This window comes from Chanodichthys erythropterus, chromosome 22 (genome assembly GCF_024489055.1).
Source record: "Chanodichthys erythropterus isolate Z2021 chromosome 22, ASM2448905v1, whole genome shotgun sequence".
NCBI classification, from domain to species: Eukaryota; Metazoa; Chordata; class Actinopteri; order Cypriniformes; family Xenocyprididae; genus Chanodichthys; species Chanodichthys erythropterus.
The window spans coordinates 32,255,811-32,282,494 of record NC_090242.1 but is presented as its reverse complement, the minus strand read 5'-3'; the positions used below and the strand labels follow the sequence as shown (position 1 = coordinate 32,282,494).

The following is a 26,684-nucleotide window of genomic DNA, read 5'->3' as shown; positions in this document are numbered from 1 at the left end:
TTGGTGACATGTCTCAATGAATAGCTCGAGTCCGGAGCTTTGAAACGAGATCAAACTCGATAGGTCAGGAAGGCATAGGAGAGAAGTTATGGTTTACAGACAAAATTATATCATTAAAATGCACACTAGCACAAATACACTCATTTAAACACTAGGAAACATGCATACGCCCTAAAATATATGAAATATATATTTCAGCATAGTGGTGCTATATATATATATATATATATATATATATATATATATATGCAGTTAAAAGTGTATGTTTGTGTGTTTCTGTATGTGTGTCTGTGTGTGTGTGTTTTTGTGTGTGCCAGTGTGTGTGGGTGCTGGAATGTGGATCTGGCCCGTAGTCCACATGAGGGGCCCCTTTGATGTCCTAAGAGCAAGGAAATTGGGCCTGCTGTGTTAACTCGGAGGGCCACAAAGGTGTCAAGTGGGCTCATCTTTAGTAGACAGTTCGGAGCCGATTTAGTGATTAAGAAACAAAGTTCATCAGGTTAAAAGCGTTCTGGAAACTCCAAAGTTTATTGATTATCCTGATACGTGTGCATACGCTACAGAGACTACATACTGCATCAATTACAACATCATGGCTGCGTAGAAGGATCCGGGTACTGAAATGGCCAGTCTGCAGTCCAGATCTTTCACCCATAGAAAACATTTGGCACATGATAAAGAGGAAGATGCGACAAAGAAGACCTAAGACAGTTGAGCAACTAGAAGCCTGTATTAGACAAGAATGGGACAACATTCCTATTCCTAAACTTGAGCAACTTGTCTCCTCAGTCCCCAGACATTTGCAGACTGTTATAAAAAGAAGAGGGGATGCCACACAGTGGTAAACATGGCCTTGTCCCAACTTTTTTGAGATGTGTTGATGTCATGAAATTTAAAATCAACTTATTTTTCCCTTAAAATATTACATTTTCTCAGTTTAAACATTTGATATGTCATCTATGTTGTATTCTGAATAAAATATTGAAATTTGAAACTCCCACATCATTGCATTCTGTTTTTATTCACAACTTGTACAGTGTCCCAACTTTTTTGGAATCTGGTTTTTAAATGTAATGTAAATTGCAATTTGTACATCTGAAATTCCTACAAAACATTCTGTTAGATCAGAACAGAGCAGTAGCTTTGAGTGATACGGGCTGAGAAAAATATAAGCAGCCTGGGAACAGGCTTGAGTAATGTATCCTGACATCATCCATTATTACTGTAGGTGAAGCTGGACATCTTTGGCCAGTGGAGACGGAGCTGTGTTATGTTACCATTACCTGCCTGGTGTCAGTTTACTGTAGAAACAAAGTCCAGGTGAGCAGCACGCACATAGCTCATGGGACAGAAAACTGAAGAGGAATTTGATTTAGAAGAGAGAGAAAGAAAGACACACTAAAGGGACATCATGAAGGTAAGTACATATTTGTCCTCAGTTCCTATCATTGTTCCTCTCTATTGGCCTCTTTGCACAATTCTAGAATATTCTGGTCTGTATGTCCAGCATATGTTGTTGTTTTGGATACTGTTCCTCATGTGTTGGTTAACTCTCTGCTTAACTGGCAGAACCAGCAAGACTTCCTTGGTTTTGCAGCATCAGAAACGATGCTTATTAACCTAATAGATTTTGCTTGCCCATGCTGGTTCACCAAATAGACTACAAAACCATTTTCATGCTGCATGGTCTAAGGTGGTCCTTTTAGCAGAGATAAGAGATTTAACTGTATGTGTATTTGAAGTATGGAAGTGTCACTATAACAAGAAAAAAAAATGCTGGGTTAAAAACAACCCAAGTTGGGTTAAATATGGACAAACCCAGCAGGTTGGGTTAAAGGGCATCTATTATGCCTTCTTTCACAAGATGTAATATAAGTCTCTGGTCTGGTTAAGTTTCAGCTTAAAATACCCCACAAATTTGCCTCTATTTGGGGGTGAGCAAAAACATGCCTTTTACTATATTACTATATTGCTGGCTAAAACAATAAATCCAAAATTGATTGAAAAAAATGGCTGGGTGAAAACAACCCAATCCCTGGGTTTGTCCATATTTAACCCATTTTTTAGAGTGAATTGTTAAGCATATTTAAATGACATCAGTGTTATTATGCATGAACATTGATATCCCTAAAATATTAAAACAAAAAAATAAAATAAAAATAGTATAAAATAATATAAATAAAAATAAATGTACTGAAAAATTAAAAATAAACTCAACCATACACTCTAAAAAATGCTTGGTTAAAAACAACCCAAGTTGGGCTGAAAATTGACAACCCAGCCGTTGGGTTAAATGTTTGTCCAACCTGCTGGGTTAGTTTTATTTAACTCAACTATTGCTTAAAAATTACTGTATTGCTTGCTTAAAATAAATGAAATGAACATTTTTTAATGTTTAATAAATAAACATTTATTAATAAGTTTAATAAATAATAATTTAACAATAAACATTTATCAAATTGCTGATTAATAAATGTTCACCTATTTTGGGTTCATTTTAGGCCAGCCATATAGTCATTTTTAAACAAGAGCTGGGTTAAACAAACCCGCCCAGCATGTTGGGCAAACATTTAACCACCTAGCAACCACCAAAACCATCCTAACAACACCCTAGCAACCACCAAAACCATCCTAACAACAACCTAGCAACCATCCAAAACATTCTAGCAACCAAATAACAACAATAAAAACACTCAGAACACCTTAGCAGCCCTTGTTTCAAATTAAACCCTTCACCATTTTTTTCAAGTGTAGATGTTGCTTTAACTTGGTCACATTTGTTGTTCCACTGTCTCTCCCAGATCTGTGTGTTTCGGCTGCAGACTCATCAGTGGTGCTTCCTGTTGTGTAACGTCATCTTGTTTCACGCGCTGCTGTTTGGGGGTGACATAGTCGAAGAGTTTCTCTTGCAGTCTTCTCCTGCCGCCTACACTGACCGGGTTGTCCTCGAGGTCCGGGAGCGTGCACGCAAACTGGACCTGACTGAGACCAGGGTCAACACCTCGCAGCTCTATCCCATTAACACCGAACCCTGCCTTCATCACCAGGACCTCCTCATCCTCACGGTGGTCCTGAGTTCTCCTGGTAACTTGAGCCAGAGGGAGGCAGTCCGAAACTCCTGGGCCAATCAGACTTCGGTGCACCGTGTTGCCGTGCGGACTTTGTTTTTCACAGGCTCCTCCCCTTTAGGAGCAGAGCAAGAGATGATGAGGGAGGAGTCGGCACGGTATGGTGACATTGTGCAGTTCGAGGGAGGCGTTTCAAGGGGAGACTGGCAGAGGGGACACTGGGAGCAAGTTAAAATGGCGTTTCGCTGGATCCTACTTTTTTGCCCACAAGCCCGATTTATCGTTCTTTCTGAGGATTCTGTGTATTTAAACCTTCCTGCACTTACAGCATACCTGCTGGGACTGAGAACACATCCGGATGACCTTTACCTAGGCAGGGTCATCCATCGGGCCGCACCTGAGAGAAATCCCGAAAAACCGTATTACTTGCCCTATCAGTTGTATCCTGATAAATACCTTCCAGACTACTGCTCCGGCCCGGCATTCCTTCTATCTCAAGACGTCGTGAGAAAAGTTTATGTCGCTGCGGAGGACGTATCTCTGCCCCTCCCCTCCGATGTTCTGATTGGCCTGTGTGCAAGACGGGCAGGTGTGGTGGCCACTCACAGCGCTCGTTTTTCCGGTGACCGGCACATTCGCTATAACCCCTGCTGCTATGACTTCCTATTCAGCTCGGCAGGGATGGGGGCGGGGCTGATGGGCGTGGCTTGGCATGATTTAGGGGCAGGGAAGGGGAGGGGCTGTGGAATGCTGGAGACATATTATAGCTTGGTAGTGTGCAAAGCAATGACCTACCTGGATAAACTCTCCTTTCTGAATAGCGACAACACCCAGGGCTAGAACGGACGGGGAAAGTTTATGTGTGTCTCTTAGATGTATAAATTATTGTAAATATTTATTTGACCAAATATATAAAACATTTCGCAAAGTATTCAAATTAATCTGTACTATTATTTAGGACTCTAAGAGGCTTTAAAGTCGACATGAAATCAAAAGTATTCCTCGTTGCAGAAGGAAATTGCATTGTGAACATAATTTCACCTCGACTCTAATGATTCTGAGTTCATCTGTGTCATACGTACAACAGTGTTAGAAGATAAAAAGTGAGAGTGAATTATTTATTGCTTTGGTAACAGAGAATGTAAGGGGTTTCATAAATTATTAAAATAAATTAGCATATTATATATAAATGATACACTCTCTTGTCTCTCTTACTGAATATATTCACCAATAAATGCCAAAGATGAGATAATGTTTCAGTGAATATACATTAAAATGTTAATTTTGTTCATATTTGAATGCATATACTGTCTCATTAGGCATTTAAAAGAGTCTGTTTGGCCCTCTACTGTTAAGATGGGTGAACTGCATTACAATTCTAATAAATAAAACACTGTACACATAACAAATCAGCATCTACGTTTTGTTCACAACATGTATACCAGCTTCAACCAGCCTGCTTGGACCAGCCAGAAACCATGTAAAACCAGGTGTCAGCTGGATTTTCCAATTTATAATGAAATTATATAGAAATATGATTAAATAGAAAGAGAGCAAGACACAAAACAGCAAATTAAGCATTTCAACAGTTTTTATTACAAAATGAGCACATACAAAAAGGATAATGTACAAGCTTTGAAATTAAACAAAAATGAAAACAAAACGAAACAAAACCAAAAACATTTTAGCAATGCCACTTTTAAATTCATCATTAGTAGTAGTAATAAATAAGGTACAAAAATTCCACCAAAAGAGAATTCTAACATTTTACACAGACTTTTTTTTACTCGACCAGTTACGTACTAGCAGTCACACCAGCAGGAGCGCTATTGCTTTAATATGAATGATAAATAGTCTATATTCTGCTAGAAAATCCGCTAGTGAAAAAACACCCACAGCACGCGGCACCCCTGTCACTGGCACTTTTAGGACAACATTATTATTAATGTCTTTTTTTTTGTTGTTGGTTTTGTTTTGTTTTTCAAATGCAAGCAGCAGCAAAAAAATCAATCCTCTAATATCATTAGTAGAACATCTGCACTAGTCTTTATTTTCTCTATGTAGCTGTATATTTCTATTTAGTCATGTATATATTCAAACCTGAGAAACATGCATTTTAAATCTGTTGTGCTTTATCATACTCTGTTAGTCCTGACCCTGCCATGAGACAGGGAGAAAGAGAAAGAGAGAAAGAGAGAGAGACTGGCAAAATAAACTAGGAAGAGAGAGGTTTCACATGCCCTGGAGACAGTCTGAAAGTGCTGACTGTCAATATCAGAGATGAAGATTGAGAATAAAACAGAAATAGGCACAAGGAATGAGAGATTGAGGGAAAGACTTGGGCTGGTTCCAAATCCCAGTAAGCCTCCTACCTAGGTTAGACAACACCATATGCACACTGCCTAGGCGATGGCTGTTATAAAGGATCTATAAATCACATGCATCCTTAATAGGGAATGCAATCTCAAAATGCAATGTGATAATCTCTGTCAAAAAATATGGTGGAGAATGCGGGCACAATCATAAGTATGATTCATTTTAGTATGGAAGCTTGTTTCCGCCACTAAATAAAAAAAAATAAAAAAGGTCATTGCGACCTTTTATCTCACAATTCTACGTTTTTTCCTCACAATTGCGAGTTGTCACGCAATTCTGACCTTTTTTTTTTCAGAATTGCGAGATTTAAAGTCAGAATTGCAATTCTGATGACTTCTCATATTTGAGAGTTCATATCACGCAATTTTGACTTTATGTGAGTTCATATCTCACAATTCAGAGAAAAAAAAAGTCAAGATTGAGATAAGTTGCTTTTTTATTTTATGGTGGAAAAAAAAGCTTCTATATTTTAGTACCAAAATGTACTGATAAAAACAGTTCTATGTAATTAACAATGGACTATTTTAACCAATATTTATACATGCTATATACATTTCATGCCTATCGCTTTGTTAGCTTAGCAATATGCTAATAAGAGACGCTATTGTGCGTTGTGTATTTGTTGCTGCCTATGTAGTGCGTTTCAAAACAGTCATTTATGAGGTTAGTATGCTGCCTTAGAAGGTAATCACCTATGTAGGGAAGCTCACTAGATTATGAACACACCCTTAGATGTAAACATTAACAATTTAAGACTGTTCAAGACAGAAAAAGCATGAGAAGACTGAAAGCAAGCAAGTAGAGGATGTAAACATTAACAAGAATAAAAGTGTTAAACACTAGCAAACTATAGACAGATATGAGACGAGAGAGGTAAAGATCATGTAAACATTAACAATGTAAGAAAGACTTACAGAGAGAAAGAGAGAAAGATTGTTGCAAAGGTCGCCAGAGTGGTAAAAAACGATGCCAGTGAGAGGGTGGCCTTGGAAAACTAAGAGTGCAAACAGGACAGCGAATCAAAACCCATAATACTCCCACTCCGCTGCCGCGTCTGACCAGTCAGCAAGCGGAATGTCAGTAAGGTCACAGCACCAAAGGGAGAAACACACACGAACACGACCAACCGCATGCGAAGCATTCCCGCAAACCAACTCAAACATGAGGTAAGAGTTTTAATCATTTTGTGTTATTTCTAAATAAATAAAATATGATTCCATTGCAAAAAATGAAACTATACAAAATTAAATACGCACTCACAATATCTACAGTTAGTAATAAATTATGATTGTTAAATACTTAAGGCATTTCAACGGACATAACCCTGTGTAAACGATCAACACGAGCCATCATCCACCAATCAGCACACAGAACACTGGGGGGGAGGAGCCGATGCACAGGCAAAAACGCAGCTCATTGGCTGAAACAAATAAAAACTGAAGTGGTTTTTAAAATGGCCCCAAAAATGTTGCATTTGAAGCCAAACTAAACCAGAAGTTTCAAAAAACAATGCATTTAAAAAGTAAGTAGTTAAAATTATGATTTAAAAAAAACAAAACAACTAAAAAGTGAAAGGCCACGTGTCCACCAAGCGTTTTTAGCCAGCTGAAAACGCAGAGCTTGAGAGTGTTTTTTTCAGTTGAAACGTTTTTCTTGTTATGATATTGAGTATCCACGGGAGTGTTACTATTATCTTATTTCACAGATAGTTTGTTTCCGCATTGTTTTATATAAAAATGTTGATACAATGTAAAGTATTTGCTCTGGGTATTGTTTTTAATGATTGTTCGGTTGTTGTGCTTGTCATCTGTTGATGTTGTACAAGCAGAATGTGGCGTTTGGTCCCGCCCCTCCTCCACTGTGATTGGACGGCTGGTTAAAGAGCGACAGTGATTTACTTAAAATTGAACATTCTTCAACTCTCAGCGACTGGTAAAAAACGGTGAGCACTTGAGCGTGAAAAAGCTCCTTGTTGCGCGTTTAAAAAACACGGCGCTCCCATTGAAAACAATTGGAAAAGTATGCCGCTGGAAAAAACTTTTTTTTTTGGACACCCGGCCTAAGGCCAGAAACGTACACATTGCAAGCATGCTTCCCTTTTTTAATGTGCATTTATGCAGTGCTCAACAGTGTCTGCACCATTATACCAGATGTGCTATTGTTCATGTTGCAAGCTGTAAACATGTCAACAGTTTCGCTAATTTTAACTTGCTCAGCAAGATACTCTTAAAAAAAACAAAAAACAACAAAAAAAAACATCTGACCTAAAACAGAAAACTAATCATAGCAGAAAACTGTTACAATTGAGAATGTTTCGGGTCTTGTTGGGGCAAATACGAATAATTCCTGGTTCGTCCTTCTCGACCCGCTTGTGTGCTGTTGGCGGATGGTCCTCTATCACACGACATTCTACATTGTAGTTCTAGCAATACAGCATAGCATCCAGCATAGCAACCACGAGGGGAAACCTGTCACACACAAACATGGTTGGACACTCACAAGCCCCGCCCCCCTCCAAACACTGCATGTTTTAAATACCAATAATAAATACAGTAACCATGGCAGCGCAGCACCAGAGTGAGGCCGGGCACTTCAGCTATGCTCACATGTGCTTTTTTCAGTAGGCATTTAGGGTCAAAGGTCATGGCAGGGTCTCTCTCTCTCTCGCAAACACACGCGCGCGCTACATGAGTCTGATAATGTTACGGATCGTCACAGCTTAAAGGAGCTAATACACATTCATGCGTTCTCACACATACACACACTTCCAGGTGTACCTTGAAACAACAACCCAAGCACAGATGCATGCAACTACTACTGCGCCTATCTACACAAATCCACCAATCACGACATTCTCCGCCTACTTTGATGTTTTTTTTTGTGTGTGTAAGACAACAGCCCTCCTCCTGCTGTCTCAGAAATGTTTGCGTTGAGCATGTGTTCTTTTTTTGGCTTCTCTACATGCACCGTCGTGCACCGCTAACCCAGTGACCCATGAAAATATTAACACACATACGATACACGCGCACCAAAATGGTGAACAAGCGCACATACGCACACACGCAAGCCGAAGTAGCTCCAGTGTGTAAGACTAAAGCAGTATTGCAGATCAGAAATACAGTGGACACACACACACACACACTCCAGCAGCTAGATTTGACAGTGTCTTATCCGCTTCATTGTGTATACATTATAATTAGTGTGTAAGTGTGTGTGTGTGTATTGTATGCAAGCTGAGGGTCTTTAGTAAAGTTCATGGCTTAAGGAATTGCACAAATACACACACATGCTACGGACACACACCATTTCCCTACAGACAGAATCACTCCTTGCGACAGACCCTTTAGTAAGTTCTACCAGCATGTGTGTGAGTGTGTGTAGTGTCAGTTATTGTCATTGGCTCAGTAAAGCGTGTGAGTGTGTGTTTAGTGTGTGTTGGATGGCTCATACATGTGTGTAGGTAATATACAGTGTGTGTGTGTGGATGGAAATGTCTGTACAGACATATCTGTGGATGTATAAGAGCGAAAGAGAGCATGTGTGTGTGAGTTATTTGTTAATGCGTGCATGTTTCAGCTCTCGGGGGTGAGCTGTGTTTGGATGTCCACTCTGCAGATGGGACACTTCCTACTGGTGGCCAACCACTGATCCACACACGCCTGATGGAACAAATGCATACAGGGTAACCGCCTGAAAGAGAGACGGAGAGAGAGATTAGATCACTTATTCTTTATGTTTTTTTAAGTATAGAAATGGTTTATTTAGGATGAGTAAAGTTTTTAGTGACAAACACACACTACAAAATTACTGAAACTTAAATTTAAAGGCACACTATGTAGTTTTTCGCCACTAGAGGTCGCCTATTCGAAACAAAGGCGTAGCTTGATGATGCTGAGATTGAATGTGGAATCATGGGAGACGTTGTCTGCACCTCACAGCCGGTGGAAATGAATCCGTCGTGACTCGGGCATTACAATGTTCATAGATGTGATTATTAACGTTATTGTAGTATGAAGCAGAGCATGCCACAGTCGCCATTTCTGCTTCTTCCAGTCAAGCGTATGTGGGTAAAGCAGCTCTGTTTATCATATTAGATACATTTGTGTGTTGAAAATGATGTTATAACATTACGTTCGGCTACTATGAGACTACTACTTGTTGCACACTGCAGTAAGATACATCAATATTAGAATATCATTAATATAATCAAGATTCAAACAATAAGACTAAATGTGTTGAGTTATATAACAATGATTGGATACATTCATCGACAGAAAACAAACAGATGTTCACTTGTCTAATAAAACATGTAATATATTAAAGCATCTTTGGAATTTCCATGGTTTCTACAAAATAAAACCGGAGATCGAGGGTAACGCGGGTGAGGTCATTGATAGGCGATGCAGGGACACGGTCCGTGTCCTGGTTTAAATTGCTTATTTCTCTGGATTTAAACATTCTTGGAAACATCTGGGATAATGTAAGTACACAAGTCAACAAAATATACATAACATTGTTCTAGTGGTTTTTGGATATTTTAATCCAAAAATCTTACATATTGTGCCTTTAAAATAAAACCTGAAAATATAAAAACCCCAGCTAATTCAAAATATTAATGTATACTGTAAATAATACTAAAATAAAATTAAAACTAATTCAAAATATTTATAATTACTATAATAGTACATAAATACTAAAATAACATTGGTACTTTGTAGTATTTATAGTGCAGAAAAGAGATTTTTTTTTTCTTTTTTTTTTTTAAATGGTCATCTCTGACCTACAGAAGAGGATTAGGGCCAAGCAATAATAAAAAAATAAAAGATTGTCTCGAGAAGTTGTTAAATTTCAAGAAAAACCTCATTAAATTACGAGAAAAAAGTTGTTAGATTATGAGAACAAATTCGTTAAATTATGAGAAAAAAAGTCGTTCAATTTCGAGAAAAAAAAGTCAAGATAAAATGTTGAGAATAATTAAATTACAAGAAAAAAAGTTGTTAAATTCTGAGAATTTACTGACATTTTTCTCATAATTTAACAAATTTGTTCTCATAATTTAATGACTTTATTCTCAACATTTATCTCGACCTTTTTTCGAAATTTAACGACTTTTTTTCTCAATTTAATGACTTTTTTCTCGTAATTTAACAAGTTTATTCTCAACATTTTCTCTCGACTTTAATCTCGAGATTTTTTTTTATTTTTTATTATTGCTTGGCCCTAATCCTCCTCTGTACTGACCCAAGTACCCCCTGATTTTAAGTTAATATTTCAATAATTTAACAACACATTTATATTTTATACATTAATAGATTTTTATCAACTCCATAACATCCTGCAGTTCCCTGACCCCAGTTTGGGAAACCCTGGTGTAGTAATACCATTCAAAAATTTGGGGTCAGCAAGATTTTATTTTTTAAAGAACTGAAAGAAATTTATCATTTTATTTAGCAATGATGTATTAAATTGATCAAAAGTGACAGTAAAGACATGTATAATGTTATAAAAGATTTATTTAAAATAAATGCTGTTATTTTGAATTTTCTATGTATCAAAGAATCCTAAAAAAATGTATCAACTGGTTTCAACATTGATAATAATCAAATATTTCTTGAGCAGCAAATCAGCATATTAGAATGATTTCTGAAGGATCATGTGACACTGAAGACTGGAGTAATGATGCTGAAAATTCAGATTTGATCACAGGAATAAATTACATTTTAACATATACTCGAATAGAAAACTTATTTTAATTTGGAATAATATTTGATCAAATAAATGCAACCTTCTGTCATCTGTATTACACTACCTGACATCTTCTCCATCCTCCAGCATGGAGAGGCAGATGGTGCATTTCTCATCCACATCAGACTCTTCCTCACTCTCACATAACTTCAGATCCAGTGGCTTCCGCTACACACACAAACACAAGTGTGTTAGCAGCAGAAAACTCTGGGCTGGACATGAAAATATCAAACTATAAGTATTAACCTTCTTGTATTTGTGCGGGAAGGTGAATCTCTCTATGGTGGTCTGCACGGCCCCTCGGCTGACGCTTCCCAATCGATCCTCTAACTGCAGCAGCTCCTACACACAATCACACACTCAGTGTTAATCAGAGCAAAGCATGAATGTGTGTGTGTTAGTATTCATCTGTTTGTGCATGTGTGCGTTACCTCATAACTCTCCCGAACAGCAGAAGAGTGTCTGCTGGGACTCAAGCTCTGCAGCGCCAGCAGGTGGAGCTGTGGATATGGATAATTCCTTATCTCATGGACAACCTAAAAAAAATAAAAAATAAAAAAAATTAACATACATGACAAACACTCTGTGCTCATTTTATGAGGACTACATTCAACACTTTAAAATCTAAATAAATGAAATATATATTTATACATTTGGCAGATGCCATTAATAAAATAAATTATTTTTATTAATAGGGTCTGCGAAAATGCATTTTTTAAAATTATAACAAAGTAAATAAGAATTATATATAAATAATAATAAATTACATAATATTTATGACACTTTAAAAATCTAAATAAACAAAATATATGTTTTTTATGCATTTGGCAGACACTATTAATAAAACACGTATTATTTATAGATAAAAATTATTTATTGTTATAAATAATAATTAAATAAAAATGCATTTTCGCAGACACTATTAATAAAATAAGTGTTTTATTAATAGTGTCTGCCAAATGCATTTTTATTTAATTATTATTTATAACAATAAATAATTTTTATCTATAAATAATACATCTATTACATATAATATTTATGACACTTCAATCTAAATAGAAAAATATATAAATGATGTTTTTGTATGCCTTTGGCAGACAATAATAATAATAATAATAAAATTATTATTAATTACAAAGTAAATAAAAATTGACTATAAATAATAATAATAATACATTTGTTACATATATTTATGACATCAATCTAAATATAAAAAATATATGAATTATGTTTTTATGCATTTGGCAGATATTATTCATAAATTAAAACACTTATTTTATTATTAATCGAAGGACAATGCATTTTTATTTAATTATTAATTATAACAAAGTAAATAAGAATTATCTATAAATATTATTTTTATTATTATTATTATTCATCTATTACATATAATTTTTACGACACTTCAATCTAAATAAGCAAAATATATAAATTATGTTTTTTATGCATTTGGCAGACAATAATAAAAATATATATTTTACTTTATTATTAATATTGTTTATCAAAATGCATTTTTATTTATTAATTATAACAAAAATAATTATCTATAAATAATAAATTACATATAATATTCATGTTAAATTGCTGCAGTATAGGCTGCATCTGAAATCGCAGACTTCCCTACTACATAGTAGGTGAAAACCAGTACACAGCGAGAAGTATGTCTGAATTCAAAGTACTCAAAAGCATAGGCAAAAAATTGACCTACTACTTCCAGTGAGATTCTGAAGTGTGCATACGGTGTACACTTTACAATCCCATGAGGCCACAGAGAGGTTCTGTGAATGGCGGTGAAGCAAGTGACGCTTGTAGGTCACATGATAATGACAACATGGCGATAATGACAATACGTCCGAATTGCATTCATACTACACTCACTCATACTATATAGAACACACTTTTTTAGCAGTTGCAAAGTACTTACTTATTCAAAAGAAGTACCTACTCAAGAGAGTATGCGTTTTCAGACACAGCCATAGACATGTTGCTTAGACACTCACCACCTGGGTGGAGGAGGTGTTCCTGGGGAGGTGGTGCATTCTGGGAGAGGCCAGGTAATGCTGGTAGGGTTGAGGAATCTGCTGCAGAGGATATTGATGTGGCACACCTGCGTCCACACTCAGATCCCTATAAACACATGTGAACGTGTTCATTTGAATAAGAATCATTTAAAAACAATCAATCAGCAGCAGTTTCAATGGAGTTAGTTTACTGCTGCTTTGTGTGCAGAACTCACCAGTCGGTGCCTTCCGCCAGGTATCTGGGCTGCTGTGGGATTGGCTGTGGGACGTGGAGGGGCGGAGCATATTCATATCCTGGGCGTAACCGATGAGTGTTCAGCGGGACTCGCTCCTGTGTGCGTCTGACGAATGTGATGAAACACCTTTTATCTATCAATTGTTTTGTGTGTTTCTCCTTCTTTTATCTTAAAGAAAGATGCATTTTTAAATGTCCAAATATGTTTAGGTGCACTTTGTACCTGCGCTGCAGTAGCTGTTGCTGGATGAGGTATTGCTGCTGTAAGGCCTGAGGTAGGAAAGGGGGCGGGACTTCCTGGTACTGGGGCGGGGACAGATGAGGGGGCGGGAACTCAGCAGGCAGAGGCGTTGCTGTAGCAGCCAGGTGAAAATGCCGGCAGGAGGTAGCATGACTATGCTGGTGCCTGCTAAAATGTGCTCCTGTACGGGACAATCAATCACAAAATAGAGTCCACACAACCGATCAGAGATCAGCTACAACCGTGTGAGAAAACACAGGCTATGTTCGGAATAGCAGACTATGTGTCAAGATACCCTGATAACTGGATGACATTTACCAGACATGATGAGGTTGTGAGACTCTCATTGAAGTATATGGCTTTTTAAAAATGTTTATCATCGAGTTTCACATATTTAGCCTTACTCGTGAGACAAGCAAAAGCATTCATAAATTCATTTATACATTTTTGAAAAGTATAGTTTAAATTTAAGTAAATAGTACACTAGGACTCCGTTCTGAACATAGCCAATGAGAAAGACACACATGCTTTTAATGGTTTAAAAATGTACAATAGTTTCAGCTAAAATACCACATTTACTAGTTATCTTAACCACAGAGAAACTGTTATAATTTAGCATTAGCATAAATAAAAATGAAAATAAAAATTAATAAAAATAATGATCTAAAAAATAAAATACAGTTATTGTTAATACAGAAAAGGTATTAGCTTCAATAACATTAAATAAAATAATAAATTAAATAAGAAATACTACAGAAAACTTATAAATTTGCATTAGCATCAATAAAAATGTCAATAAGAAAAAATAAAAATAAAAAAAGTTAGTTACTACAGAAAAACGTATAATTTAGTACTATAAAGAAATAAAATAAAACAAATAGTTTGTTACTAGAGAAAACAAATTGTATTAGCATCAATAAAATGACTAATAACTAAAAATAAATTAAATAAAACTTAAAAATAGATTGTTACTACAGAAGACTGTTATAAATTAGTATTAACATCAATAAAAAATAGTAAAAAAATAAATAAAAATAAAATAGTTATTGTTACTACAGAAAAACTGGTATTAAATAAAATAAAAATCAAATACAATGTTATAAATTAGAATTAACATCAATAAATTAAAATAAGAACTAAAATAACAGTAAAATAAAATAAATAACTAAAAAAAATAGTTGTTACTACAGAAAAACTGGTATTAAATAAAATAAAAATAATCAAATACAATGTTATAAATTAGAATTAACATCAATAAAAATGTAAATAAGAACTAAAATAATAGTAAAATAAATAAAAAACTAAATAAATATTGATAACAGAAAACATCTAAATAATTAAGATGTTAAATTAACAGTAAATGTAAGGCATCTTACACATTTTGAGATACCATATTAATTATGAATGTGCAGTAATAATATCTGGAGTAACTATAGCGTTTTTGTAGAAACTGTGGTTACCATGGTAAATGTTTGTATAAGGGTTAGTGATGTTGTGAAATGTCTCGTCTCATCAGCAGGACATGAAGCAGAACCCAGAGGCCGTCCTGATGATTGAATATTACCTGTTCTTTATTTAACTGAAGCCAGGTGACGATTCTTACGTCGTGACCTGCTGGATCTAATGGCCGCGTAACTGCAGGTAGGACTCGTTCTTTATCTGGATTACCACGGATCTAACTGATCCCGTTCCCTCGGGATTAGCCGTGCTTTCTTTGAGGGGAAAATATACTGGACCTAACTGCTTCAGACTGGAGGTTTGGTTTAATAGGAAATGTATTGAACTCTAAAGACAGGTGTTTACGAGAGCGCATGAGCTCCGGACGCGGCTGATTCAGCAGTCAAACGGATTCAGTGACGGACATAACACAGACAGATGGAGGGGTGGGGGGGTTTCAGGGACACACAGAGGGGGAGGGAATGATGGGATTGGAGGAGGGGGAGGGGAGGGAGAGAGCGATGGAGGGGGAGGGAAGGAGTGTTTGACAGCTGCTCCTCAAAGTTCTATTTCAGCCGCTCAGCTGTCCGACTCTCACACACACTTACAAAATAACTCCCATACCGAGTTAGCTACATAACCTGCGCTGGTTATATACAGAAAAAACCTTCACAGAATGTTATTATTAAACTGAATTTTTTAAAACTTGATTTTTAGTTTGTAATGTCGCTGATTTGCTGCTCAAGGAACATTTCTTATTATCGATTTTAAAACCAGTCGTGCTGCTTAATTTTTCTGGGAACCGTGATACATTTTCAGGATTTTAGCATATTTGAAAAAGAAATCTTTTGTAACATTATAAATGTCTTTATCTTTGATACTTCTCACATAATAAAAACATCCCAAATTAAAGGGTTAGTTCACCCAAAAAATACATTTCTGTCATTTATTACTCACCCTCATGACATTCGTTCATCTTCAGAACACAAATTAAGATTTTTTTGATGAAATCCGATGGCTCAGTGAGGCCTGCATTGTCAGCAATGACACTTCCTTTTTCAATGCCCTGAAAGCTACTAAAAACATATTTAAAACAGATCATGTGACTACAGTAGTTTAAGCTTAATGTTATAAAGTGACGATAATACTTTTGTGCACCAAAAAAAACAAAATAGCGACTTTATTCAACAATATCTAGTGATAGGCGATTTCAAAACACTGCTTCATGAAGCTTTACGAATCTTTTGTTTCGAATCAGTGGTTCGGAGCGCCTATCAAACTGACAAAGTCATGAACTATTGAAGTTTCGAAACACTTATGACGTAACAAAGCCTCTTTACTGAAATCATGTGATTTTGGCGCTCCGAACCACTGATTCGAAACAAAAGATTCGTTCAGCTTCATGAAGCAGTGTTTTGAAATCGCCCATCACTAGATATTGTGGAATGAAGCCGCTATTTGTTATTTTTGGTCCACAAAAAGTATTCTCGTCTCTTTATAAGATTAAGTTTGAACCACTGTAATCACATGAACCGTTTTAAATATGTATATGTATGTATATATATTTTTAGTAGCTTTCTGGGCATTGAAAAGGGAGTGTTATTGCTGGCAATGGAGGACTCGCTATCAAAAATATCTTAATTTGTGTTTTGAAGCTGAACAAAGGACTTACAGGATGAGTAATTAATGACAGAAATTTCATTTTTGGGTGAACTAACCCTGCAAGATTTCAAATGCATCCATCTATATGTTTGACATAGCAAAATAAACTCTTTTAAGGTGATTTTTGTGACAGTGACAGATGGCTAAATATTAGTCTACTCCTTACATATGGGTCTGTTAAATATGTTAAATCTGAAATAAGTGTCTTATTTCATGTTAAAGGGATTGTTCAACCAAAAATAAAAATTCTGTCATTTTTGGGCTGAAACTTTACAGACACATTCTGGGGACACCTGAGACTTATATTACATCTTGTGAAAATGGGCATTATAGGTCCTCTTTAATATGCAGAAAACAACTGTAACCATCATCCCTCCTTGAGTACTGAAGTATGTTACAGCCACAGTAATGCATGTGAAGTATGTACATCGCAGTGTGTTGGCTGGGTATTCAGATCTGCATTTGCATACTGTAGAATGAGCACTATTGGTCAAGATTCCCAAGATGTCATGGCAAAAAAATAAAATAAATCTGACCTCTGCCTTAAAGGGATCGACAGTTCACCCAAAAATTAACATTCTCTCATTAGCTATGTTTCCATTAAAAGTTGTGAATTTAACTTGTGTATAATTGAAATATTGCTCCTCGATTGGTCCAATGGTTAGTTCAGTTATCCAATCACATCCTCTGTTGAGGCAAAGTCACGTGAGTGTTTTTGTTGCACATCGAGGAAATTATTTGGTAAACGTGTTTCCATTGTTTATGTGCATGTTAAAAAAAATGTATCCACCTCAATGCACATTTTTAAAAAGTATGCATATCTTAGCATTTCCATCCAGCTTTTTTTTCTCTCCATGCGATATCCCAAAATGTGCATAATAATACATGGATGGAAAACATAGCCATTTACTCACCCTCATGTTGTTCCAAACCTGTAAAACTTAAAAAGGTGCTAAAGAGGATCTTTTCGTCGACTGAGAAACCAAAGACTGAGTTTTTGAAATGAGCGCATGCGTAAGAACAGCCCCCCTCCTTCACAGCTCATTTCGAGGGAACGCCTCCCAAAACTTGTGCACTAGTATTGGAACACGAGTATTGGAACACGAGTGTTTACCACCGGCATTCGCTGTCTCCTGTTAGTGGATTCATTATGTCGGACTCACCGCAGGTAACTCATAATCTGCAGTTGTTACTCCTGTCTCCTGACAAAAACTTTGCATGCGGCGCCTGTGGAGTGTGGAAAGTTACTGGAGCGCACAGCCGTGCTCGTCTCTCACAAGGAACGTCAGGGCAGTGATTGACAAGCCAGAGGGCCAATCGTTTACATGATGATCGCGTAAACGATTGGCTGATGTTTTTAAGGCCCTACCTCGTGCACAGATTATGTATATTAATATTATTACTTTCAGTGCACCTAATAAATAGTCTTTTATCAGTTAGTAAAGACAGTTTCAAGTAATATTGCAAAAATGTATAAAACAAAACATCCTCTTTAGCACCTTTAACAGATATTTTGAAGAACATTGAAGTACAAACAATGTTTGGAGTTAAAAGGGGTGTGTAAATGACGACAATTGTGATCTTTGGGTGAACAATATCCTAATCACTCGTTTCTAACAGTATGTTGAAGGAAACTGTGTTGATTTTGAATTGCATTTTTTTTCCTGAGGAGAATACGAGGACAAAACAGTGCTGTGAAAGGTCACGGGAAATATTTTTAAATTCTCAAAAGTCTCTGGCCCTGGGGAAATGGAAACACAGTTGCACTTGAGGAAATGATGGAATTTTCCGAGTGCAAAAGTGCAGAAACTCTTGATATAGAATTGTTATTGTCTCATTTCACGCCGCCTTTGGAGAACAGAACAGAGGAGAAACCGGTGATTTACTCAGCGGGAAATATTCCCCAGGGCTCCAGAGATTCAAGCAAAACTCTTAGATCAGCAGAAACGTATGGAGTGTGCAGTTCACGCGCTCTGAATTCTAATGATCTTTCTCCTCTGCTTCCCTCAGAAACCCAGGCAAAAATATTGATCAGTGAACAATTGTGCGATGTACTCGCCGTTCCGTAGATGTACATTGCGAGTCCCTAATAAACCATGAACCTCTCTTCTATCTGAGATTATGATGTTTACTGAGTGAAACCTCTCTGACCTCCAGCATTAGAAACAAAGGTCATCAACTGAAGGTCAGGTAGCAGAGTTGTGTTAAGATTAAACCTCATTCAGATGTATTTTATTCTTTCCTTATGCAGTGACCTTTCACCTCTAACACTTTCTAACTGATGACCCTTTTAACTAATTATCAATCTACCTTTACTCAGACCATTTCTGCATGTTTAGTTTTCACTGCACTTTCTATAATATAGATTGAGTCTTTATCTGTGAGACTATATAATGCCGGGTTCAGACTAGATTCTGCCACGATCCGTTTGACGTAGGGTGTCGGTGATTCGTAAATGACAATTCCCAACTCTTCTGTACATGCCTTTCAAACATGGCGAAACGAAAGAAACGATGGTAATGGTGATGCTAGGGTGGAATTATTTCGATAGTCATAGTTTACGCTCGTTTCCTGAAGTCAGTCACTAGTTTCGCCTTTTTGATGACATCATGCACGTTGTTAAAGACGGCAAGCGATGATTGGTCAGGAAGCAACGTGTAGTCCACAACACAAGAAAAATTTAGAAGTCAAAAACCAGTGATTATCATAAGAAAAAAAAAAAAAAAAAAATGTAGTCTGAACCCAGCATAAGTTTATGACCGCTCACCCAAACATCAAAAAGTATGTGTATAAATAAACATCATTAGATTTTAAGCACATAAAAAAAAAAACATCCCAGCAAGATTATGTTTTTGGAAGACGTCTTCTATATGGAAGCTTACAAACACTATATTAAAATAAAAAATAAAAAGGTAATTGCAACTTTTTAGCAATTGCGAGTTAGAAAGTTAGAATTATGAGATATAAAGTCAGAATTGCAAGATATAAAGTCAGAATTGCGTGTTCTCTCACAATTCTGACTTTCTCAGAATTTCAAGATATAAACAAACAATTTCATCTTATAAAGACAGAATTGCAAGATAAAAATTTGCAATTGCTGGTTAATCGTGAGGGGACATTTTTTTAGTGTGGAAAAAATATTTATTTTATAAGATCCAATTGTGAGTTTATATCTCACAATTATGACTTGTTTCTCAGAATTGCGTGATAAACTCGCAATTCTGAGAAACAAGTCATAATTGTGAGATATAAACTCACAATTGGATCTTATAAAATCATAATTACAAGATATACTTACAATTTCGTCTTATAAAGTCAGTAGGGCTGTCAAACGATTAATCGCATACAAAAGTTTGAGTTTGCCTAATATGTGGGTGTACTGTGTGTAATTTTTTATATAATATATATATATATATATATATATATATATATATATATATATATATATATATATATATATATATATATATATATATATATATATATATATATAATAAACACATTCATGTATATATTTGAGAAATATTTACAAGTATATGGATTTATATTTTTATATAATTTATATTATATATAAATAATATTTTGTACATAAATAACATTTCTCTTATATATACACATTAATTTGTGTGCATTATATAATTAATATATATATATATATATATATATAAAATTACACACAGTACACCCACATATATTATGCAAATACTTTTATGGCTGTCAAATGATTAATCGTGATTAATCATATACAAAATAAAAGTCAGCATTGCGTGAAAAACGTCCCCTCACAATTAGACATTATAACACACAATTGCAAGTTTATATCTCACAGTTCTGACTTTATATCACAATTGCGAGAAAAAAGTCAGAATTGAGAAGTTTAATTTTTTATTTCAAGACGGAAACAAGCTTACATGGTTTTGCTCACCAATGATGTATTTAATTGATCAAAAATACTGTAAAACAGTAATATTGTAAAATATTACAATTTAAACTTTATTTGAATGCATTTTAAAATGTAATTTATTCCTGTGTGAAATTATTCTAATATGCTGATTTGCTCTCTCTGTGCTGCATAATATTTTTGTGTAAACTGAGATTATTATTATTTTTTTTATGATTCTTTAATGAATAGAAAGTTCAAAAGAACAGCATTCATTTGAAATAGAATGTGACATTATGAATGTCTTCACTGTCACTTCTGATCACTATCCCCAACCCTTTGAACGGAAGAGTATTTTCAAATAAAAAAGGGGGGGGGGGGTTGTTTTTATCCATCAGGAACAGACTAAAATGATTGGAGAGGAGACATCCAACAATTTATGCACTTGAATCCTGCATTAAGAGAGGAACTAAAAATCATTGAGTTCATGTTGACCAAGTATTGATTTATTCAAAACACGTTTCCCCGGAAGAAAAAAACGAGATGCACTAAACGCAGAAGGTCAGATAGTGAAATGCAGATGGGATGTGTGTGACTTGAAGTGACAATTTTGCCTCCGTATTTGTGAGTGCACATTCCCATGATTCACTTTGGCAAGTGGGAGGAGCTGAGAGATGACTCGAGGGAGGGGCCAAAGAGGCCATAGAGTGGAGTGGGAGGGGTTTGAGGGTACGACACATGGAAATCAGCAGAGAGCACACTGAGGGTTAGGGGAAAATCTACAGTCTTTATTGGAAAATATTAGTATGAGTGGAATTGTGTGATCATAATAATAATAATAATAGTAATAATAATAATAATAATTCCATGCAAATAAAGAGCGAAGGCAAGGCCCAACCATGCTCCATAAAGTTAACATAACAGAAGCAGCATCCAATGGGTAGATGTGTATGCTACAACACGTCAGTACAGCAGGACATGTCTACACAAAGATACATTGGAGTTTGCTGTTCAATGTTCCAAAACAAAGAAACAATCAAAATCAAGAGGAAAATAATAAACATGGTCATGCATTACAGCCTAGTACAGGAACAGAAGGCAGAGAACCACAACCAAAGAAATAGAGACATTTCAATACTAGGAGGACTTCTACAGTGCAGTTCTAGTGATCCCTGTAAAGTGGATGACATTGATGCTCGCACAGCGCTAGGAGCGCCGCTCGGTAGCGCTAGGCTAATGCTGGCTTTGCAGCATGGGTAAATCAAATGAATGAGGGTCGGTTTGAGCAGTGGTCAGATGCGGTGTGCCAGTCAAGTGCCATAAACTACCGCTTAGCTACTCGGTAGGTAGGGCTGCACGATATTGGAAAAAACTGACATTGCGATAATTTGTTTTTCTGCGATATATGTAAATGTAAAATATGAAAATAATTTCACCAGATGACTTAAATAGCTCTGTTTGGAAAGAATTAATCATTCTAGAATGATTGGCATGATTTTGTAGAGGAGTGAATCTGCATTGAAAACAAAAACAAATTACAAGTATAGATAAACAGAACAGACACAGTGCTTTATGTTTAAGTCTAACAGTATTCAGGAACAGAAATTGAATAATCAAATGTAAAATAGCACAATTGATCTTTGTCACAGCTACAAAACAATGTATTTTGTTGTTTGATTAACATTAATGACACCGACAGCAGCAGGTTTATTAGGCTGCTGTTACTTTAAGACCGAATGCACGGATCCAATATACTGATACACATCAGGATACACACCGAGATGGGCATTTTGGCATCATTTTGCATGTTTGTGTCTATTCAAGCACAAATATACATGAAAAAGAAAGGAATTTAGTGTTCGTGTGCGGTCTGCATGGCTCTGTGTGCACAGAAAACGGCACACAAGTACTGAATTGAGTTCTTTTTCATGTCATCTTGTGCTTGAATGGTTTAAAATCGCTTGAATGTTTAAACTGACGGCATAAAACATGCAAATGATAAACTCCACACTATGATGGTTAAACTTTGCAATTAATCCGCAAATCACAGTGGTTCCAGGTCCATATGGATTAACTACGAACCCTAAACATGACATTGCACGTCCGAAGCGCACATCGCAATATCGATGCTAAAACGATATATCGTGCAGCCCTATTGTTAGGGTATGTTTTTGTTTCTTCAGAGTAATTTTATTACTTCCAAACTGAAGATAACTGGTTTTTCCTACAACAAAATGCGCCATTTAGGTTCTCTTTAACATTGTCATATTGAATTTTATTGAAGTATCTCTTTTAAAAGGTACATTACGCTGGTCTTGAAATAGCAGTTCTATTTTCCCTGAGTAACTCTTTAGAGATCAATAAAGCTCGACTGACAGTAGTCGAATTCCTTTGAAAATAATACCGCAACAAATGTACATTATATAGACCATATTAGGGCTGGGCGATATATCGAATGCTTTTTTAAAATTTAAAATCTTCCGGTCTACTGACATTTACTTAACTCTACAAAAAGTAAATCCGCTCTTCAACAGCGATGCCATACAAATGTACAGAGCTACAGCAAAAACAGTTGTTCAAAATTCAAAGACAAAATTCAAGAGATGGCGCATATGGTCTAGGGCTGGGCGATGTATCGAATGCTTTTGTCACGCGCATTTCATCAGTAAAGCCGGTTCCCTGATTACCGCTAAATCGCCATCACCTGCTTTCAAATATAGCGGCATTTAATAGACAGAGCTGTAGATCACTGACAAGCTACGCAATATCGCGTTCAATATTTTAAATTAGATTTTAAATAGAGCGGTTCATTCATAAATCCGTAAGATCTTACCTTCATACTGTAGAAATACAAACCAGAAGACAGCGGAGCTACATAAGGTCCATACTAGACTTAAATGGAGTAATTTACTCATTCTCATGTCGTTCCATTCCCATATACTGTCATTTTATTCAATGCAACAACAAAAAAAACGAGACTTTGAATCTTTGCTGCATCTCTTTCCATTAACAACCACACACAGTGACCAAAAAACACCATTATTGAATATGACTTTAAGTCATATGATAGTTTTGCATGCGGCACGTATAGATTCAGCTCCATACAAGAACCAATGGCGTTTTTAAACGCACATGAGATTTCAGAGCTTCTATGGAGAAAATAATCAGTGAACAATAACTTACATTTTACTTATGAGACGTCAGAAGACTTGAAATATAGTGCACGAGTCATTTAAACTAGGGTTTTTATTAAATAAAACTATTAAAAACATTTTTGTTAATTGCAAAAGCTGCAATAAAAATCAATATTAGATGAAAAATTAACTTAAATTAGAAATGCTACATTTACAACTATCTGAACTAACTAACTAGAAATAAATTAAACCTAAATTAAATGAATAAAAATGACAAAAGCACATAGCAAAATTACTAAAAATTTAATTAAAACAAAAGCTGAAAAATTGTAAATGGTATAAAAAACTATAATGGTATATGAACTATACTAAAAACTGGTTTAAACTACCATTATGGTGTTTTTTTGTCCTTTCCTTAAACATCCCCTTTTGTTTCCCACTAAACAAACAGCAGCATACTGGTTAGGAACGACGTGAGGGTGAGTAAATAATGACAGAAACCATTCCTTTAAGGAAGACGGTATAGATTTAATTTGATTAAATAATTAATGGTTCGCCCCAGGAGGCACTGAGTGAGGTATTATCGATCCGAACTGTACATAAATAATTAGAAAATAAAAATAAACACTCCATCAAGCCCAAATCTCTGGCAAATCCCACCGGCACAGCACACCTTCCCAAAAGACGAGACAGAGACATGTGTTTAGGGGTCGATCAAGCCCGGCTATGATCGAGTGAGAGGCCAATGCATCCACTTGACAGAAATTTACAGCAAAAATGTTGGTCTATCCACACTGAGAATGGGACAAATCACAATGACAGTCGTAAAAAAAGCTAAAATGCTACAATGAGTTGTTATTTTCGTCAAAAGCAACAATGACCATTTAAAAATAAGAAGACAAGAGGATTCTTCTAGAGAAGAGAGAGTGTTATTCTGCAGTCGGTTACACAGGAGGATATAAACTGGATGAGTGAGAGTTTGTTTGTAATGTCGTCTTCAGATGGAAAGAGAGGGAATGAGAAGAGGGAGTCACAACACAGCTAGATGCAGGGCAGGCAGAGGCTATAGCACAGCAGCGGCGGGTGATCGTTAGATACACAATGGAAGGGAACAGAGCTCTGAAAAAATGCGGTATGTAGAATCAGCCCCCAGACTATGGAACAAGGAAAAAAATAGAAACAAATACAAGCACAATCAATGAAACCATCGGTGCTAGGGCACGGCTACAAAATGCACCTCAAATTATTACTATTATTATTGCATTTGTTTTTATGCTGGTGTAAAATGCATACACTACTACTACATACACATTTTATATACATGGCTACTAAATGCACCTCATATTTTACTAACATTGCACATTTTATGCAGGAATGCATCTCTTTCTGCTGGTGCAGAAAATGCAAGTATTTGCATATTAAATATAAATGCATCTTCGTCGGATGGTGCAGCATGGCTAAAATTGTGTGTACAGATACTGTATGTGGATGCACCTTTTTTTCCCTGTCCAGACATGGCTGGCTAAGGTGGGATTTAAGAATCAGACGGTTTTTCTTCCCCCCATTAGAGCAGAATTAAACACGTATTGCAAGCTGCAATCGATGATTAGATATTAAAACGACATGAAGCCAATTTGTCATGCATTCATCCTGTAAAAGCTTAAATTAGGAGCAGGTTCAGCTGAGGATATTTTGTGCCACTGCAGCTGCCCATCAGTACACTGACTGCTGAAGCCATGTTTAATTATTCATAAACAAAACCGCACACGGCGGAACGGATGTGAGGGAATTTAACGGATCGTAGCGCGTTATTAACGAACCAAAACGCGCTACTTTGTTAGATTATAACATGCAGGTTTCCGTTGTTTGCAACGACAGCTTGGTTGATTGAAACACGCGTTTGACGCGCCCCAGTGGGGAGCTATACGCAAGACAAATACGCATTAACGCGTAGTTATTCCTATATTATATGCGTTCTGACACAAAGGCGCGTAGTGCGCGTTGTCCAAATTGAGACCTGATAACGACTTATCCATCGCAAATTAATGCACAATAAATATCTGGTACATAAACATTAAGTATTTTTCTTTAACGTTACGCCACTGAGCAAATCGCTCCGTGTTTGTGTTGCAAAATACGCGACGCTCCGGCAGGCCAGCAGCCTTTGATCACATCTGCGCGTCCGTGCGACCCTCGAACGCTCATAAAAATCAGACGAGAGCGCGTGCGACAGTAAATAAGACGCAATTACCTCTACTTCTGACGGAACCGAAGACGGGAAGAACCAGATATCCGACGTGCACTAACACCATCCTGGCTCCTTTGTTGCTGTGCTGCCCATGGACACCTTCGCCTTCCAATACGAGACCATTCAAAATGCAGCCCAGACGCCAGCTGCCCGCACACAAAGAGAACGGCAGCCAATCAGCGCGCCCGCCGCCGCTTCCTGTGGCTCCTGCTTCGTCCAATCAGGGCGCTCGGCACGGCGGCGAGTCTTTTGTGAATTAGCTGTAGGGGGTTTTGACATCATCAGAGTGGACGCGGCGGAAACGCGCAGCTACTAAAACGCGTCAGGGTTTGTAAACTATGACGTCAGCGGGTAAATAACAATGTTGGGGAAAGATATATAAATTAAAGAGAACTGCGGTTTTAAAGATAGTCAAGGTTATGTAATCAGTCTATTTTTCTCTTAAAGGAATCCAGGTTAAATATAAGTAGCTGTGACATGCTGATAGATAGATGGGTAAATAAATATATATATACTGGGCCTACTTGGGATTTATATGGACATGATTGTTACCTGGCATACAATAAAAGGTTAAAAAAAACTGTAAAATAGTGCTTTTCAAACTGGGATAAAACAATAGATGAATAAAAAGGTGATT

The 26,684-nt window shown here is 36.4% G+C and overlaps 2 protein-coding genes across 5 annotated transcripts; one reads left to right on the top strand and one right to left on the bottom strand.

Annotated features, from left to right (window-relative positions):
* The first annotated feature begins 1,411 nt into the window (after nt 1-1,411).
* LOC137012302 (beta-1,3-galactosyltransferase 9) lies at nt 1,412-3,908 on the top strand. Its single transcript, XM_067375427.1, has 2 exons — nt 1,412-1,417; nt 2,802-3,908. The coding sequence occupies exons 1-2, from the start codon at nt 1,412-1,414 to the stop codon at nt 3,906-3,908; spliced, it is 1,113 nt and encodes a 370-aa protein (XP_067231528.1).
* A 745-nt stretch (nt 3,909-4,653) lies between these two features.
* Nucleotides 4,654-26,684, bottom strand: ark2ca (arkadia (RNF111) C-terminal like ring finger ubiquitin ligase 2Ca). 4 transcript variants are annotated; one of them, XM_067375764.1, is made up of 9 exons: nt 26,043-26,684; nt 16,856-16,866; nt 13,669-13,881; nt 13,426-13,551; nt 13,190-13,316; nt 11,621-11,725; nt 11,436-11,531; nt 11,254-11,357; nt 4,654-9,134 (listed from the first exon to the last, which is right to left on the bottom strand). In XM_067375764.1, exons 1-9 carry the CDS (start codon nt 26,109-26,111, stop codon nt 9,017-9,019), a joined length of 969 nt encoding a protein of 322 aa, XP_067231865.1. In that variant the 5' UTR covers nt 26,112-26,684; the 3' UTR covers nt 4,654-9,016. The 4 variants fall into 4 exon arrangements, with proteins under 4 accessions (XP_067231865.1, XP_067231863.1, XP_067231862.1 ...); XM_067375762.1 differs by lacking the exon at nt 16,856-16,866 and having other exon boundaries at nt 11,621-11,689; nt 13,669-13,867; nt 26,051-26,684; XM_067375761.1 differs by lacking the exon at nt 16,856-16,866 and having other exon boundaries at nt 13,669-13,867; nt 26,051-26,683.